Source organism: Pipistrellus hanaki (assembly GCF_964339955.1).
Source record: "Pipistrellus hanaki genome assembly, chromosome: 1".
Lineage (NCBI taxonomy): Eukaryota > Metazoa > Chordata > Mammalia > Chiroptera > Vespertilionidae > Pipistrellus > Pipistrellus hanaki.
Genome location: NC_140503.1, coordinates 56,956,874 through 56,972,070, shown reverse-complemented (window position 1 = coordinate 56,972,070; position 15,197 = coordinate 56,956,874). Strand labels below are relative to the sequence as shown.

At 41.1% G+C, this 15,197-nt stretch overlaps 1 protein-coding gene across 7 annotated transcripts in view; it reads left to right on the top strand.

The window, feature by feature from the left end:
* Positions 1-15,197, top strand: part of SEMA6D (semaphorin 6D) — a 57,117-nt gene that overhangs the window by 33,081 nt on the left and 8,839 nt on the right. For all 7 annotated transcript variants that reach the window (XM_084871892.1, XM_084871890.1, XM_084871889.1 and 4 more), the window contains exons 2-13: positions 9,352-9,514; positions 9,908-10,019; positions 10,579-10,639; positions 10,768-10,830; positions 10,939-11,040; positions 11,275-11,365; positions 11,811-11,930; positions 12,632-12,720; positions 13,718-13,935; positions 14,048-14,179; positions 14,480-14,635; positions 14,727-14,900. In XM_084871892.1, the coding sequence (XP_084728018.1) occupies positions 9,406-9,514; positions 9,908-10,019; positions 10,579-10,639; positions 10,768-10,830; positions 10,939-11,040; positions 11,275-11,365; positions 11,811-11,930; positions 12,632-12,720; positions 13,718-13,935; positions 14,048-14,179; positions 14,480-14,635; positions 14,727-14,900 (1,427 nt within the window). In that variant the 5' untranslated portion in view covers positions 9,352-9,405. The remainder of the gene's footprint in view (positions 1-9,351; positions 9,515-9,907; positions 10,020-10,578; positions 10,640-10,767; positions 10,831-10,938; positions 11,041-11,274; positions 11,366-11,810; positions 11,931-12,631; positions 12,721-13,717; positions 13,936-14,047; positions 14,180-14,479; positions 14,636-14,726; positions 14,901-15,197) is intronic.

Here is a 15,197-nt window from a genome sequence, read left to right as displayed (position 1 = left end):
AGAATGAGAAAGGGGGAAAGTTCAGGCATGTTTGAGTTGGTGAGTAGACAATTTCCAGGAAGGGCATTTTAGAGAGAATAGTTTATACAGAAGATATTGCTTTGAGATGGGCTAGTATTGGTAGCTGAGACAGAAGCTGGCAAGAATCAGATGGTGGAAGAGCTTGTAAGTCTTGGAAATGAATTTGGATTTTATCATAGAGATCTTCAGGAGCCGTGAAACTGTTTTTAGACAGGGAAGTAACATGATACTATTGGTGCTTGGAAAGATCATTCTGTGGCTTCGTGGAGAATAAGGTCAAAATTTAGGAAAGCAGAAATCAGTTAAGAGTGGACTCTAGCCCAGCTGGAGTGGCTTGGTGGTTGAGCGTTGACATATAAACCAGAAGGTCAGGATTTGATTCCCCATCAGGGCACATGCCTGGTTGCAGGTTTCAGTCCTCATTGTGGGGCATGCTGGAGGCAGCAGATCGATGACTCACTCTCATTATTGATATTTCTATCTCTCTGCCCCTCTCTCCAATCCTCTCTGAAATCAATAAAAATATATATATATTTTTTAAAAAGAGTGGACTCTAACACAATCACAAGAAAGAATCGAGTATACTGAGGGTTTGAAAAGAGGATAATGGAAAGGGAGAGATCTAAGAAGACTCCTAGATTGAAGGCCTAAGTGACTCAGTATATCAAAAATGTCAACAACAGTATTAATAATGGCTGTGATTAGTGGATCCATATCAGGCCAAAAGGGTCTGGCTACATGCTTTTCATAGACTATTTCACTGAAAAATCATAATAATATTAGTGCTATAATCATCTTCACTTTAGGCAGGAAAACTTGAGAATTTGAGAAGTGAAGTGGCAGGCATGGCCAAAGCTTCATGGCTGGTAAGTGATAGTGCATGAATTTGAACCCATGTGCTCTGAGCTCAGAACCTATGCTCTGTGGGGAATTTAGCAGGAGGGCAAGTCAAGGCCAAGCATTTTAAGTTACATTTTGCTCATACCAAATTCAAATTGCCTCTTTTACTGAGGTCAACATATCTAGCAGAGAGTTGGACAGCTGGGTCTGGAACTGCAGCATGTGGTCCGTGCTAGGCATGTGGAATTGGGATTTCTCAATTAACTGGTGGTGGTAAAGAAGTTGGATGTAATGTTGGGTGAATCTCAAAAGAGCCAGGATGGAACCATGAAGAACCATATGTAAGGACATGCGTGTCCGGACGAGTTTGGGAAGGTTGCTGGGAAGGAGCAGCTAGAGAGATGCGATAACTATAAATGTCAAAGGTGGAATTTCAAGATCTGTTGTTGTTTTGTTTGTTTAATGGTATTAAATAATTCTAAATTAGACAAGATTCCAAAATCTAATCTTGCCCTGAGAGATTCTTCAGGGTTTTGGCAATTTAGGGCACATGACTAGTTCTTTTGTTTTCTCCTTCCTCTAGAGTTTATTCACAGTTGTCTCAAATATTAAAAACTGTGAGACATTCTTGCCCCAAGGGACACTGAGAAGAAGCTTTCCTAGGCTTTGAAAAATTAGGATCGTAAGCAGGCTAAGGATGGGAGAGAAGGAGAATCACCCACCCCCTGCTTTCCCGTGGGGGAGTGAGGGAGTAAGAGATCAACCAAAGGACTTGTATGCATATGAGCATAACCAATGGACACAGACAGGGCTGGGAGGGGGTGCGGTATGTACTGGGGGGTGAGGACAGCCAAGGAGAGGTCAATGGGGGGAAAAGGAGACTTATGTAATACTTTAAACAATAAAGAATTTAAATTAAAAAGAGAGAGCAGAAACCAGTTTGGCTCAGTGGATAGAGTGTCGGCCTGCTGACTGAAAGGTCCCAAGTTCAATTCCGGTCAAGGGCATGCACTTTGGTTGCGGGCACATCCCCAATAGAGGGAGAGCTGATTGGTGTTTTTCTCTCATTGATGTTTCTAACTCTCTATCCCTCTTCCTTCCTCTCTGTAAAAAATCAATAAAATCAATTAGAGAGAGAGAGAGAGAGAGAGAGAGAGAGAGAACTACCCAGAAGTATAATAAGAGAAAAGGCTTAGTGGAAATGGATGGCATGACACATTCCAGGGCCATAAAAATAGCCAGATGCTAGAAGCACAACTAAAGAGAGAGAGATGCTCATGATAAGACTGGAGAGGGAGGCAGGGCTCAGAACACATAAGGCCACATCACAGAGATCAGGGCTTTCTCCTAAGAGTACTAGGAAGTTACTGAAGGACTATGAGGCTATATGATGACACTCATATTCTAAGAAAGGTAATGTGTGCTTCACCTAAAAAGTGAATGGGAGACAAACAAGGGAAAGACAGAAAGGTAGGCAAAAGGGCAGAAAAATGTGATATAACTGAAGGCCAGGAATGGAAGTGTTTTTAAAAACCTGTAGGCACTCACGTTGTGTCTAGAGCCATTGAGCAATTACATGAGACAGAACTGTTGCATTTAGTTACCTGCAGGCCATCAGTGACACTCCTGAAAAGGCAATACTGAGAGAGGAACTAAACACAAGAAGAGAAAGAATGAGCAAGAGGTAAGGAAATGACAACAGTTGACAATAATAAAACAGCTTTTCTCTGCCTGCGAAGGGAAGGGAAAAGAGAAGTGGTGACCGGAAGAGAATCTGGGGTTTCTGGAGCTTCCTCCCACCCCCCCCCCCTTTTTTTTTTTTTTAGATGAGAAAGGCTTGGAAAATTTAAATGCAGATGTATAGTATTTAATCAATACAAAATTATAGAATATTTAGAGGTAAAAAAATCGATGTTGTTTTCTGTTTCAGAAAAGACAGAAGGGGTTAGGTTTAAACACTTGGAGAGGAGTTGGGGAGTAAAATATCCTCTTAAACAGGAGAGAAGGAGGAAACACTAGACGATGGTGCAGATAAATTGATGGATTTGCTAATGAGAAGGGGATATGGAGGAAGTTCCTTTTGCTTTTTTTTTTTTTTTTTTTTTTTTTTTTTTTTTCTATGTGGAGTGGCTGGCTGGGGCAGGACAGGGGCGGGGCTGGGGCGGAGACTGGAGGGAAATATTGCTGTAGAGTAAGGGGAGAGAGCTTATAAGGGCCTTGAGGAAAGTGAGAGAAAGTTAGACTTAACTGATTTGGGGAGTGAGCACATCTAGTGGAGAAGCATAGGATCCCCAGGGAGTTTCAGGAGTGCTCGCTGTAGTTGGTGATCAAGAATTCCGTGATATTACTACCAGATTGCTCCAGAGTATGGATGTCTTCACCAGCGTTTAGCTGCTATGGGACAGGTGCAGGAAAGTGAATGGCCGAGTTCATCCAAGGTAAGAACTTTGCCAAAAAGTCTGACACAGAGACAAAAGATGAGGGAATCCAGAGTATAGGCAAGGATATTATTCAAATGAATGACTATGGGCTATTACCTATAAGATAGATAAAGTTGTATGTCAAGATTGGGGAAGGCTGTTGAATTGGAAGAAGGGAGAACAGTTAGTGGAACAGAAGGCCCTGAGGAGAAAGACAGGCAGTCATGGTAAAAGTGGTCGTACAAGCAGGCTGAACAAACAAGAGATGGGAATCAAAGCATACAATGCAGGATTTTATGATTTCTAAGGTGAATAAGATATAGCTGATAACAAGTCCCAGAGTGAAACTATGCACTAAAGTCTTTGAAATGTCTTTCTTAAAGAAAGTGACTGGGGTGTTATCAGTTAATGAACAGGAGGAGAGGCAGAAGGTCAAGCAATTTTTTATTTAATTTTTTTACTTTTTGGTAAAATCATGGGAGTCTGAGGTCTGAAAGAATCATTGGGAAACTGGGAGGGCTGACTCCAGTTTCAGGTCCTGAGTCTGATGGAAGATGAGAGTCTAAACAGCCCCTTTTTGAGAAGTGACCTCTCCAGAAGAGAACTAGGCAAAAGCTATACAAACAGCAAGGTCTCTTCCAGGATTCTTTTTGGTGTATGGATAAAATAGGTCTACTCCATTTCTGAATTTTCATTTCCTTTGGACAAATATAGCTTTCAGGGAGGTAAAGACTATATACCAATCTCTCTATCTGGGATTCATTGATTTCAAATGCAGCCACTGTGCTATAATGATGAAAAGATCTTGCATTAACCCATCCTATAAATTCTCTTGCTTAAAGAATTCTGTTAAGTATTTCTTTTAGTTTGGGCCTGCTAACCACAAATTTCTCCGGTTTTGTTTGTCTAAGACATCTATCTTTATTTTGCCTTCATTTTTGAAGAATATATTCACTGATAGAATTCTAGGCTGGAAATTTATTTTCTTTCAGCACTTTAAAAATGTCACTATGTGGTTTACTGGATTCCATTGCGTGTCTTGATAAGTCAGCTATCAGTATTGTTCTTCTCTGAAGGTAATATATGTTTCAGCTTTCACAATTGTTTTTGTCCTTGTGTTTAGCATCTTGACTATGATGTGTTTAAATGTATTTTTCTTTGTCTTTAGAAGTTCTTAGCGTTTCTTAAATATTTGACTTGTGGTGTTTTGTCAGTTTTGAAAAAGAATGCAGCCATTATCTTGTCAAATTCTCTCTCTCTCTCTCTCTCTCTCTCTCTCTCTCTCTCTCTCTCTCTGTCCCTTTCTCTTTCTCTTTCTCTTTCTCTGATCTCAGGGATTCCAGTATGTTGTGTCTTTTCACATGATCTTATGTGTCTCTTAGTTTCTTATCTGTTTTGGGTTTTGTTTTGTTTTTTCTTTGTTCTCCATGTTTCTGTCTGATATTTTCTACTAAACTGTCAGTTTCCAGTTGACAGTTCCTCTCTTTAGCTACAAGAAATATGTTGCTTAAAAAAATTATTGAGAAGCTTTAATTATTGAGTTTTTTAGTTGTATGATTTTTACTTAATTATTTTAAAATAGGTTCCATTTCTCTGGTAAATTCCTTGTCTTATCATCTTTTTTTCTTAAACAAAGTAAAGTTATTTTTTAAATCTATGTCAAATAATTCTAAAAGCTGAGTTTCCTATGGGCCTATTTCTATTATCTTTTTTCTTTCTTTCTTAAGTCCTGGTTCTTGAACTGTCTAGTAATTGCTGCTTGAATGTTGAGCATCTTATAAAAAATTATAGTCTCTGGATGTTATTTTTCTCTACATAAGATTCACGTTATCTTTTCTGCAAGTAGCTAGAGTACGAGGAGATAACATCTATCCATTCCAGCACAGAGCTTATCGGAGATCAAGTTGGAGTTTTTGTAAGGTTTGGTCTTGCACGTGTTTGCCTCCTCTCCTGGGGGTATAGATCTTCAGAGGCCAAAATGGGAGCTTTAGACATTTGCTAAAACCCCTCCTTCTTGTGGGGGTGCTGAACTTGAGACTGCAAAGATTTGGGCTTTTCTTTATAGCTATCCTTTCATGTTTATGCAGTTTCAGAATTAGCAATTTCCTTAATGTGAAGTCAAGTACTAGGTGTGGGGCTCATTTTCTTCCACCACAAGGATCCTGCCCCTCAAACCCTGGCTGCCTTGGTAGCTATGAACTCCTTTTAAGAACTTTTCACATTATAATGTGGCTTTAACCATCGGGATTTTATGGGAGGAGCTCATAGAATACTCCATGTTACAAAATGTACTGAGGTTTCGCTGTTCTCTGACTGAAAGGAATAACATAGATGGTGTTGTTATGTTGTTCCCTCCTCCTCCTTGGAGGCATTTACATCTATGAAGCTGTACCTTATCCTCCTGGAACACCCCTAGCATTGTTATGATGGTGTATGTAAACAGTTTTGCAAATGGTTGTACAAGATGATAGAGTAAACATTTCTCCCCCCCCCTTTCTTTGCATTTTTTCCCAGTAAAATATAACAATAATAGTCATGATAATATTCACAAAACTTTACTAGAGGTTTACTGTGGACCAGGTTCTATGTTAGATATCATATATATATATATATATATATATATATATATATATATATATATATATATATATATAATATCATTTAATCCTTGGAAGAGCCTATGAGGTAGAAAAACATAATTATTTCTATTTCACACTTGAGGAAACTAAAGCTTAAAGAGGTTAAGTGTATTAAACCAAGTCCCAGAGCTGGGAAGTAAATGGCACAAGGAAGTTTAAACACAGATTATTCTAATCTCAAAGTCTATGATCTTTTCCCACATTTTGTCCTGCCTCAGCTGGCCCTCTTTCAACATAGCATAGTTTCATGATTTTACTGAGTCCTAGAATTCTGAGATACTTCCTTAAATAAAGTAAGAACTCTGTCTTCTGAGGGGTTTGCTTGCAATAAATCTCCTAACTGGTACCCTTTTTTCAGGTATTTCCAGGTCCTTTCCTCCCCAAATCAACCTTACTTAGATATGCATTTTACACTAAATGCTTCCACTTATAATTTCTATGGCAAGTCTAAATGTAATTCTTTTTTAAAAGTAAGGCTTTTTTTTTTTTTTTGGATAAAGGAAGCAATTAGCTATGGGGCTTTATTTTTGGAGGATGAGATTGGTGGGGGGCGGGGCCTGAGGAGAAATTGTTTTCTGTGTGTCACATGAATGAGTTATAGGAAATGGGACTCAGTCTGCAGTTGGCACTTGCCAATGAGTCAGCAGTGAGTCCACCCTCAATCTCAATGCTGGGATCAAGCTGTGACCCACTCTGCTCCAGGTAAGGCTCCCCTGCCGGGCTGCCTGGCTCTGCCCACTTGAAGTTACCCGTCCTGGTGAGGAAAGACTCACAGAACTGTCTTCTTGTCTTCACGCAGTTATTTCTAAGTTACTTCAGGAATGATTGTTGTTTCTTAATTTTCCCAATACCCTGCAAAAAACCATCCAGTGACTTGACTTCAGAGAATGACGCTTGAGATTAATGTCATAACCGAATTTGGTTCTTAGGGCAACACTTTTGTATTTTTGCACTGCTTCAACTCTCTGGGGTCTTTATAAATGGCAAGACACCGTGGAAAAGCCAGACGGGAAGTCGCTGCTTCAGGAGAAGTGGTAGGTTGAAAGAGGTCGTGAAAATAGGTGCATGTGGCAAGAAGACTAGAACCAAGTCAGCATAGTTGTTAGGTTAGGATGATAGGATTATTGGTCTTTAGTTTTTACTTGCCTTTCCAAGTTTGATAAGGGCTCAAATTGTAAAATTTATTCTAAAAATAACCCTTTAGTATTTTAAAATAACTATTCATTGTGTGTGTGTGTGGGGGGGGGGGGGGGCACCGGCAGAAATGGCCAAACAGCTTTAATATCTTTTTCCCAGACCCTTCTCGGACTTTTAGGGTCATCTTGGTCATATGCATGGTGTCCAGTAAAATATGGGTAAGAACACTCAGCTGGCATCGCTCAGTGGTTGAGCGTTGACCTATGAACTAGGAGGTCATGGTTCCATCCAGATCAGAGAACATGCCCAGGTTGTGAGCTCAATCCCCAGTGTGGGTCATGTAGGAGGCTGCCGATCAATGATTCTTTCTCACCATAGATGTTTCTCTCTCTCTCTTTCTCCCTCTCCCTTCCTCTCTGAAATCAATAAGAATATATATATTTTAAATGGTTAAGAAGGACTAACTGCTCAGAATCTGTTTATGCATGGCATTTAGTTCTTTTTTATTCTGTGGAGAAGGTGGTATTATCCACACGTTAGAGATCAGGAAACTAATGTTCAAAGAGATCAAAGAACCTTTCCTGTGTCAATCAGCTAGTAAGTGATGGAGTTGCAACAAGTGAGAATGCCAGCAAAGTGCACACTCTTTTAACTGAGTACAAAATGATCCTGCCCAGATCCTGCTGACTTACTGCTGGATTAATTATTCATTAAGAAAATTGTATTGCAATATTTTTCTATTTTTGTGTAAAAGTAGGATTCCAAAATTCACATAGACTTGGCTTTTGACTTTAGGGAAAGAGAAATATTGAAAGCATTGCATAGCATAGATGTGCATCAGTGTGTTAGACATTAAGAGGATAAAAGAGGCATAGTGAGTACCTGGTTGAGTGTTTGGACTCCCCCGAATTTGAAGTGATTCGCATCCTCTCCCCTAAAGTTCTTGGATATATAAAACTGAAGATAAGTCTTAATGCTTTACTGTTTAGTACAAGAGTTGTGCCAGTTTTGGTCAAGGAAGAAGTATTATTATTGCAAAGTGGAGCATTGACAGTTTCACAAAAATACCCATCCTGTGAGCCCACCAGGGTCCTAATTTATATTTTTAATAAATGGATACCATTTAAAGATTTTTTTAAAAATTGACAACTAATATTATACTATGCTATAATTTTAGTTGAGATATTGACATACAAGATATTACACATATGTAAATGAACAATTTGATAACACATAACATATGCATACACCTGTGAACACCACTCCAATAAAAATAATGAATGTATTTATTATCCCCAAAAGATGTTTTGTAATGCTATAATGGGAAAAAAAAATCATCGAATTTGATGAAAAGACCCTAGAGGGGACTCAGGTGATGTGAGTCTGAACTGGACTCTACTCATTTCCTAAATAGCTCCATGAAATTCCGTGGGTCCCTTAATTTTTCCAGCCCTTAGTTTTCTCATCTGAAAAATGAGGAGGTTGGACTAGATGGTCCCTAAGGCCCCCTATGGTTCTCAAGTTCAATAAAGCTAAGAGGACAGATGTACTTAGGGTATTGGTTTGTGTCCAAATGGTTTTATGTAAATATGTAGCCATCCCCAGTGGTCTGGCGGCAGCTGTGCTGTTTCATCCCTGCCCTGCTTTGCTTGATTGATTGATCGCGAAATCATTTAATTTCTTTTCATTCTCTTTCACCCTGATTCAAGGTCATTCTTGCCATTGCTTCTTGTTGGTGTTACTAAGCTTGAGGAACTGTTCTACTTGAGAATTTTAGGCTAAGGCTTGAACAATGCTGGGAATTTGGCAATGTCTTCAGCAGTGATCAGATGAGGGGACGGGACCAGCAGCTCTCCAGATCTTTGTGGAACAGCCTGTGTCTCTTACGAGGGGCAGAGGCAAGCTGTACTGGATTCATTTCAGGGCTGGGGGCAGGGAAGCAGATTGGAGTTTAATTAAAATTCTAATCCCAACATCGCCCATCCTCTTGCCAAGTCAGCAGCTAGCATTTCTGTTGGTGGTTCCGGGGATTTTGCTGTGATGCCATACATAGTTACCTCAAAAACTCTTGCAAATGTACCTAAAACTTCCATATGCTCACCAGATGCTTTCATCAGGCCTGGCGCGCTGCCATCTTTTGCCTGCGTTTTTAGAGATATCTCCTTCACCACGGCCAGGCCTCCTGGAGGGAGGAGGGCATCCAGGGAGCTGGTGGTGAAAACTGAGCTGATTACAAATAAGAAAACAGGTTCATCACAGCATCGAGGTCTTCCCAAACTCTTCCTGTTTTCCAGGTAGCTAAGTGGGATTTCTGAGGAGGGGCTGCTCTGACTTGACCTTGGCCCACCATGAGGTTCTTCCTGCTTTGTGCCTACATGCTGCTCCTGATGATTTCCCAGCTGAGGGCAGTCAGCTTTCCTGAGGATGATGAGCCCCTTAATACTGTTGACTATCACTGTAAGTAATCTACAGAGCATTCTCCTTTTCTAAGAAGGAAGCTTTCTTGGTTTTGATTTTCCTAAATGTTTTATTCGCTTTTAGAAAGAGAGTTTTATATGCCTTAAGCATGTTTTGTCTATTCATTTATCCTCAGTTGTGTTCGGAAAAATGGGACAGTGTTGTTGGGTGCTTTTCTAAAACAGCCCATATACAGGTTATATATTTTCTGTTAAAAGAAAAAGACCATTTGCTGACATTTACCATCGTCTTTGATTCATTTATATTCAAGACCCGAAGAGAGGAATTTAGTTAAAACCCTTCTACAACTAGTATATACAGCTAATCAATGCTGTCTATTGATTCTTCAGCTCTGTAATCCTGACTGATGGTTTAGCCCATTTTTACTTGCAGATTCAAGGCAATATCCGGTTTTTAGAGGACGCCCTTCAGGCAATGAATCGCAGCACCGGCTGGACTTTCAGCTGATGTTGAAAATTCGAGACACACTTTATATTGCTGGCAGGTAATTTTCCTCTCGTTGGTTTATTAGATTAAAATTCTTTTCTCTCGTGGTGCTTGCATTAATGTGTCTAGTTCATGAAAAACTAATATGTGATTGTGATCAAAAATTGCAAGTAGCCAAAAATATTCACCGAGAAGAGCCAGTGCTGTGTGCCAGGAACAAAATACAGAGCAGCAACCTTCAGCGGTGCTGTTTTATTACTGCCATCAAGAAATCATACATCGTTCTTTATTCCTAAAGCAGCAGGGGGGAAAAAAATCTTTCTTTATTCTTTTTTAACTTGGAATTATTCGAGCAAATATTAGAAGTATGTCTATGCTAATGCTAGTCGCAGTCTGACCCACGCCTGAGGAGACGAGCTTTCTTTGCTCCCTAACCACAGTGATATATAAAAGCTTCCCACTAATGAAAAAGTACCCTTGGTTGACTTTGCTGGAGACAGAGAAAATCCAAATGATCTCCAAAACACAATAAAGGCAGATCTGTAAAAATAAAATAAGAAGCGGCTTAACATTTTTATGCATGCACATGCTATGACTTACTGCCTTGTTTCCAACAGGGATCAAGTTTATACTGTAAACTTAAACGAAATCCCCAAAACAGAAGTAATACCGAGCAAGGTAAGATAGTGCAGTTGCAAATTTACTTGCATTCCCGCCGAACCTGGCTAATGCCCCCCTTCCCGCCCCTCCCCTCCCAGAATGTTCACACTTCAAAACTGAGCTTTGGTTTTGCTTGGTTAATGCAGAAACTGACATGGCGGTCAAAGCAACAGGATCGAGAAAACTGTGCTATGAAAGGCAAACATAAGGTAAGTAAAGCAGACAAGTGCCTGCTCCATTGTGTCTTTCTGTGGTCTTGACCCCATAATGTCAGAGTACGGAATGTCTAATATTACTGTAATTGCTGCTTTCTTTAGGATGAATGCCACAACTTTATCAAAGTATTTGTTCCGAGAAACGATGAGATGGTTTTTGTATGTGGTACCAACGCATTTAATCCCATTTGTAGATTCTATAGGGTAAGTACATTTTATATGTTGTGCTTTTTTCCCAATCAATTTTCCTTTCTTCACTAGTTTGCTGTCAAAGTTGAATCCTTTCTGCTATAACCTAGTAATTTGTTTTATCGCTAATGCTATGGAAGAATAAAGACAGAAATCTTCAAATAGAATTTCAGTACAAATAAAGCAGTATTGCCTTCCAACAGGTACATTGAACAGATTTGACACCAACTATTTATTTTTCTTTTGTAGTTGAATACCTTAGAGTATGATGGGGAAGACATTAGTGGTCTGGCAAGATGCCCATTTGATGCCAAACAAACCAATGTTGCCCTTTTTGCTGGTAAGGTTCTTTAGCATAATGAATATAAATGATTAATGACATTGAAGGTGCAGAGGAATTTAACGGAAGAAAAAGAGCTCATAACTAGGCTAGCTACCTTGTTATAGGTGTTTCAAAGTCTAAAGGCTATGTAATTTTTTTAAAAAAAAATAATTAAAAGTAGGCATATTATAATATAGTATTCTGACACTTGGTTCTGTTGCTAACAAGGCTAGTGACCCTGAATAGGTGGCTTGACTTTTTGATGCTTATATTCCTCCTCTGTAATATTAGGTAACACGGTGGGCCAACCTGTCACAGTTTGCTTATGATCATCACATTTAGCTCTATTTCTGTATATGGGGATAACAGATGAAAGAGCTGCAAAGAGTATACCACACTACTCAGGGCAACACACTACAGAGTAATTGTGGTTATTTTACTCAAATTATAATCTTGGTTTCAGATGGGAAGCTATATTCTGCCACGGTGGCTGACTTCTTGGCCAGCGATGCTGTTATTTACAGAAGCATGGGTGATGGGTCTGCCCTTCGCACAATCAAATACGATTCCAAATGGATAAAAGGTAACTTTGAAGAGCAGTGTTGTGGGATCACCAAGGGGAATGGGATGGCTGAGTGGGAACAGGAGCTCTGGTCATCAGGAGGTTCTATGCATGGGTTTATATTGTTTATTTAGAGCAAGGATGAGCTCCTTTCATTGTGAATTGGGGCATTGACAAGGAATGAAAAGATCCATAGCCAAGGCAAGAAAGTAGACTCATCCAGGATTTTATCTTAAGTGACTTAAAAAAAAAAAAAATCCCATTTCAGTGTTCCAATTCGCCGAACTCTCAATGTGCATGATACTCCTTGCCCACTCTCACCTACTTATCCTGGAAAGGTAACAACAGTGAGAGTCAATTAGGTCACATCTGCAGAGTCATTTTGTTCTTTGGAGTCTAGAAATCAAGATTTTTAAATTCTTAACATGAGAGGTTTTCTTCCCTACTGAAATAGGTTAATGAATAAATCTGTTGAAACAAAGACCTTTGCTATGGTTCAGTTCCCGGTAGGCTTTTTACAGTCCATTAGCTGACATTAAAGACTCCGCGTCCCCTGGAGCTTCAGCTCACCCATGTCGGGGCTCCTCAAACTCATCGGCGTGTCTGAGTTCCCATTGGCTTGGATGTAGCTACGTGACGTCTGTCAGTCACGTCTAGTCGCCAGGGTTAGGCACTAATTGAATTACCTTTTAAGAACCAGTTTGTTTCTCATTTTCTTCCAGAACCACACTTTCTTCATGCCATAGAATATGGAAACTATGTCTATTTCTTCTTTCGAGAGATTGCTGTGGAGCATAATAACTTAGGCAAGGCAAGTATATACGCTTGACTTGTATTGTGGACTTGTTGCGCATGGAATTGAGCCCACAGTGGTAGAGATATGGCCTTGCATGTTCTTCTCACTATGCTTAGGGCCAAGTGAAGAGAGATGGGCAGCTTATCATGAGAATAACTCCTGAGCAATGGCTGGGATGGGAACAGCAGCCTCGGGCCCTGAGAAGACTACATGTTTTCTGGCATTGCAGGCACCCTTGAGCTGTGGTAGCTTCTTTAACTCCTTAGCAATCCATTGATAGTGTAGTGTTTCCCTGTGCCAGAGGCAGTATGGAAAATAGAGGCCCTTGCTGAAACCGGTTTGGCTCAGTGGTAGAGCGTCGGTCTGCGGACTGAAAGGTCCCAGGTTCGATTCTGGTCAGGGGCATGTACATTGGTTGTGGGCACATCCCTGGTAGGGGGTGTGCAAGATGCAGCTGGTCGATGTTTCTCTCTCATTGACATTTCTAGCTCTCTATCCCTCTCTCCTCCTCTCTGTTAAAAATCAATAAAATATGTTAAGAAAGAAAGAAAGAAAGAAAGAAAGAAAGAAAGAAAGAAAGAAAGAAAGAAAGACACAAAGAAAGACACAAAGAAATAAAGAAAATAGAGGCCCTTGTTTAATTTTGGGTGCTTCTGTAAAAGTCCATATGAGTGTAAAGTCTTGCCACCTGTCCTGGGTCAGGCTTAAGGAGGGCACACTTCATTAGCAGTGTGAGAAGCAAAGTGGGAGACAAAGTGCGGGAATGGTTTCCATTCCACCAGTTCAGTAGCTCATATCTAAGGGAGCTTTTTTGTCAGAACAGGTAAATGGCCCCTTTCTCACAGGTGAATCTAGTTTATACCCCTAGTCTATGGCTCCCTAGAGAGAAGACTGCTAGATTCTTCAAACCAGATACATCTTTAGCCTTTCTTGTTCCTCCCATGCATAGGAGCTTTGGTTTTCATTCCCTTCCATGCTCACAACCCCTTCCTCTGCTTTGTCCCTCGGGCAGGCTGTCTATTCCCGTGTGGCCCGCATATGTAAGAACGACATGGGCGGCTCCCAGCGGGTCCTGGAGAAACACTGGACTTCGTTTCTGAAGGCTCGGCTCAACTGCTCTGTCCCCGGGGATTCCTTTTTCTACTTTGATGTCCTGCAGTCCATTACAAACATAATGCAAATCAATGGCATCCCCACGGTGGTCGGGGTATTCACCACACAGCTCAACAGGTGAGGACAGATCGCGGGCAACTCAAAAGACCTTCTGTCCTTGCCGGTGGGACCCAGGAACGGGCCCGTTGTGGTTTTCTGACAGTTTTCTGATGGTTTTCCTTTTTTGCAGCATTCCTGGGTCTGCGGTCTGTGCGTTTAGCATGGATGACATTGAAAAAGTATTCAAAGGACGATTTAAAGAACAGAAAACTCCAGATTCTGTTTGGACAGCAGTCCCGGAAGACAAAGTACCAACGCCAAGGTAAAGAAAAAGGATGGGAGGGATTTTTATCTTTAAGAAAACCACCTGGCCACTGGAAGCATCTGTCCTCAGCGAGCAGCGGGGCCAGCTTCCCGCTGGGAGGGGTCTCTGTGCAGGTCTGTGCAGGAGTCAGGCCTACACTCCCTGGAGCAGGTGGAGAACCCACCGAGTCGGAAAATAGCATTGCTTTCTGGGTGCCCTCTCTCTTCTTCCTCTCTTGACCTCTTCTTGCAGAACGGACACTTACTTCTTAGATACCATTGATGATGCGGGGGAACACACACACTGTTTTCCTTTCAGGCCTGGCTGTTGTGCAAAGCATGGCCTTGCTGAAGATTATGAAACCTCTATTGGTTTCCCAGATGAAACGCTATTGTTCATCAAATCTCACCCCTTGATGGACTCTGCCGTCCCACCCATTGCAGAGGAGCCCTGGTTCACAAAGACTCGGATCAGGTAAGGCTATGCAGGCACGGCAGCCCCTCCCTCTCCCCCCCTGATCTTCCTGTTGGCCTCCTCCTCTGACCCGGCTCACCTCCTCCCACAGGTACAGGCTGACAGCCATCGCCGTGGACCATTCCGCCGGACCCCACCAGAACTACACCGTCATCTTTGTTGGCTCAGAAGCTGGCGTGGTACTTAAAATTTTGGCAAAGACCAGTTCTTTCTCTCTGAATGACAGCGTATTACTGGAAGAGATTGAAGCATACAACCATGCAAAGTAGGTATATTTTACGAGAACACTCTTCAGCACTGCTCAAAAAATTTCCGGACTTTATTTCATCTAGTCATTTCCTTTCAGCCCTCTAAATTAGCAGTGGTTTGGCATATTAGTGTTTCGGGTTTTGTTGTGTGTGTTTTTTCTCTCTCACTGAAATAAATCCTGGCTCTGTTTTCTTCCTGAGTCCGCTGGAGCTTGGAGGTGGGCAGCTGATGAGTTTAAAAATAACCCAGCCCCTATATTTCACCTGTGGAAGATGAGAGCATTTCAGCACCACCCCTCCTACCTTGTAGATCA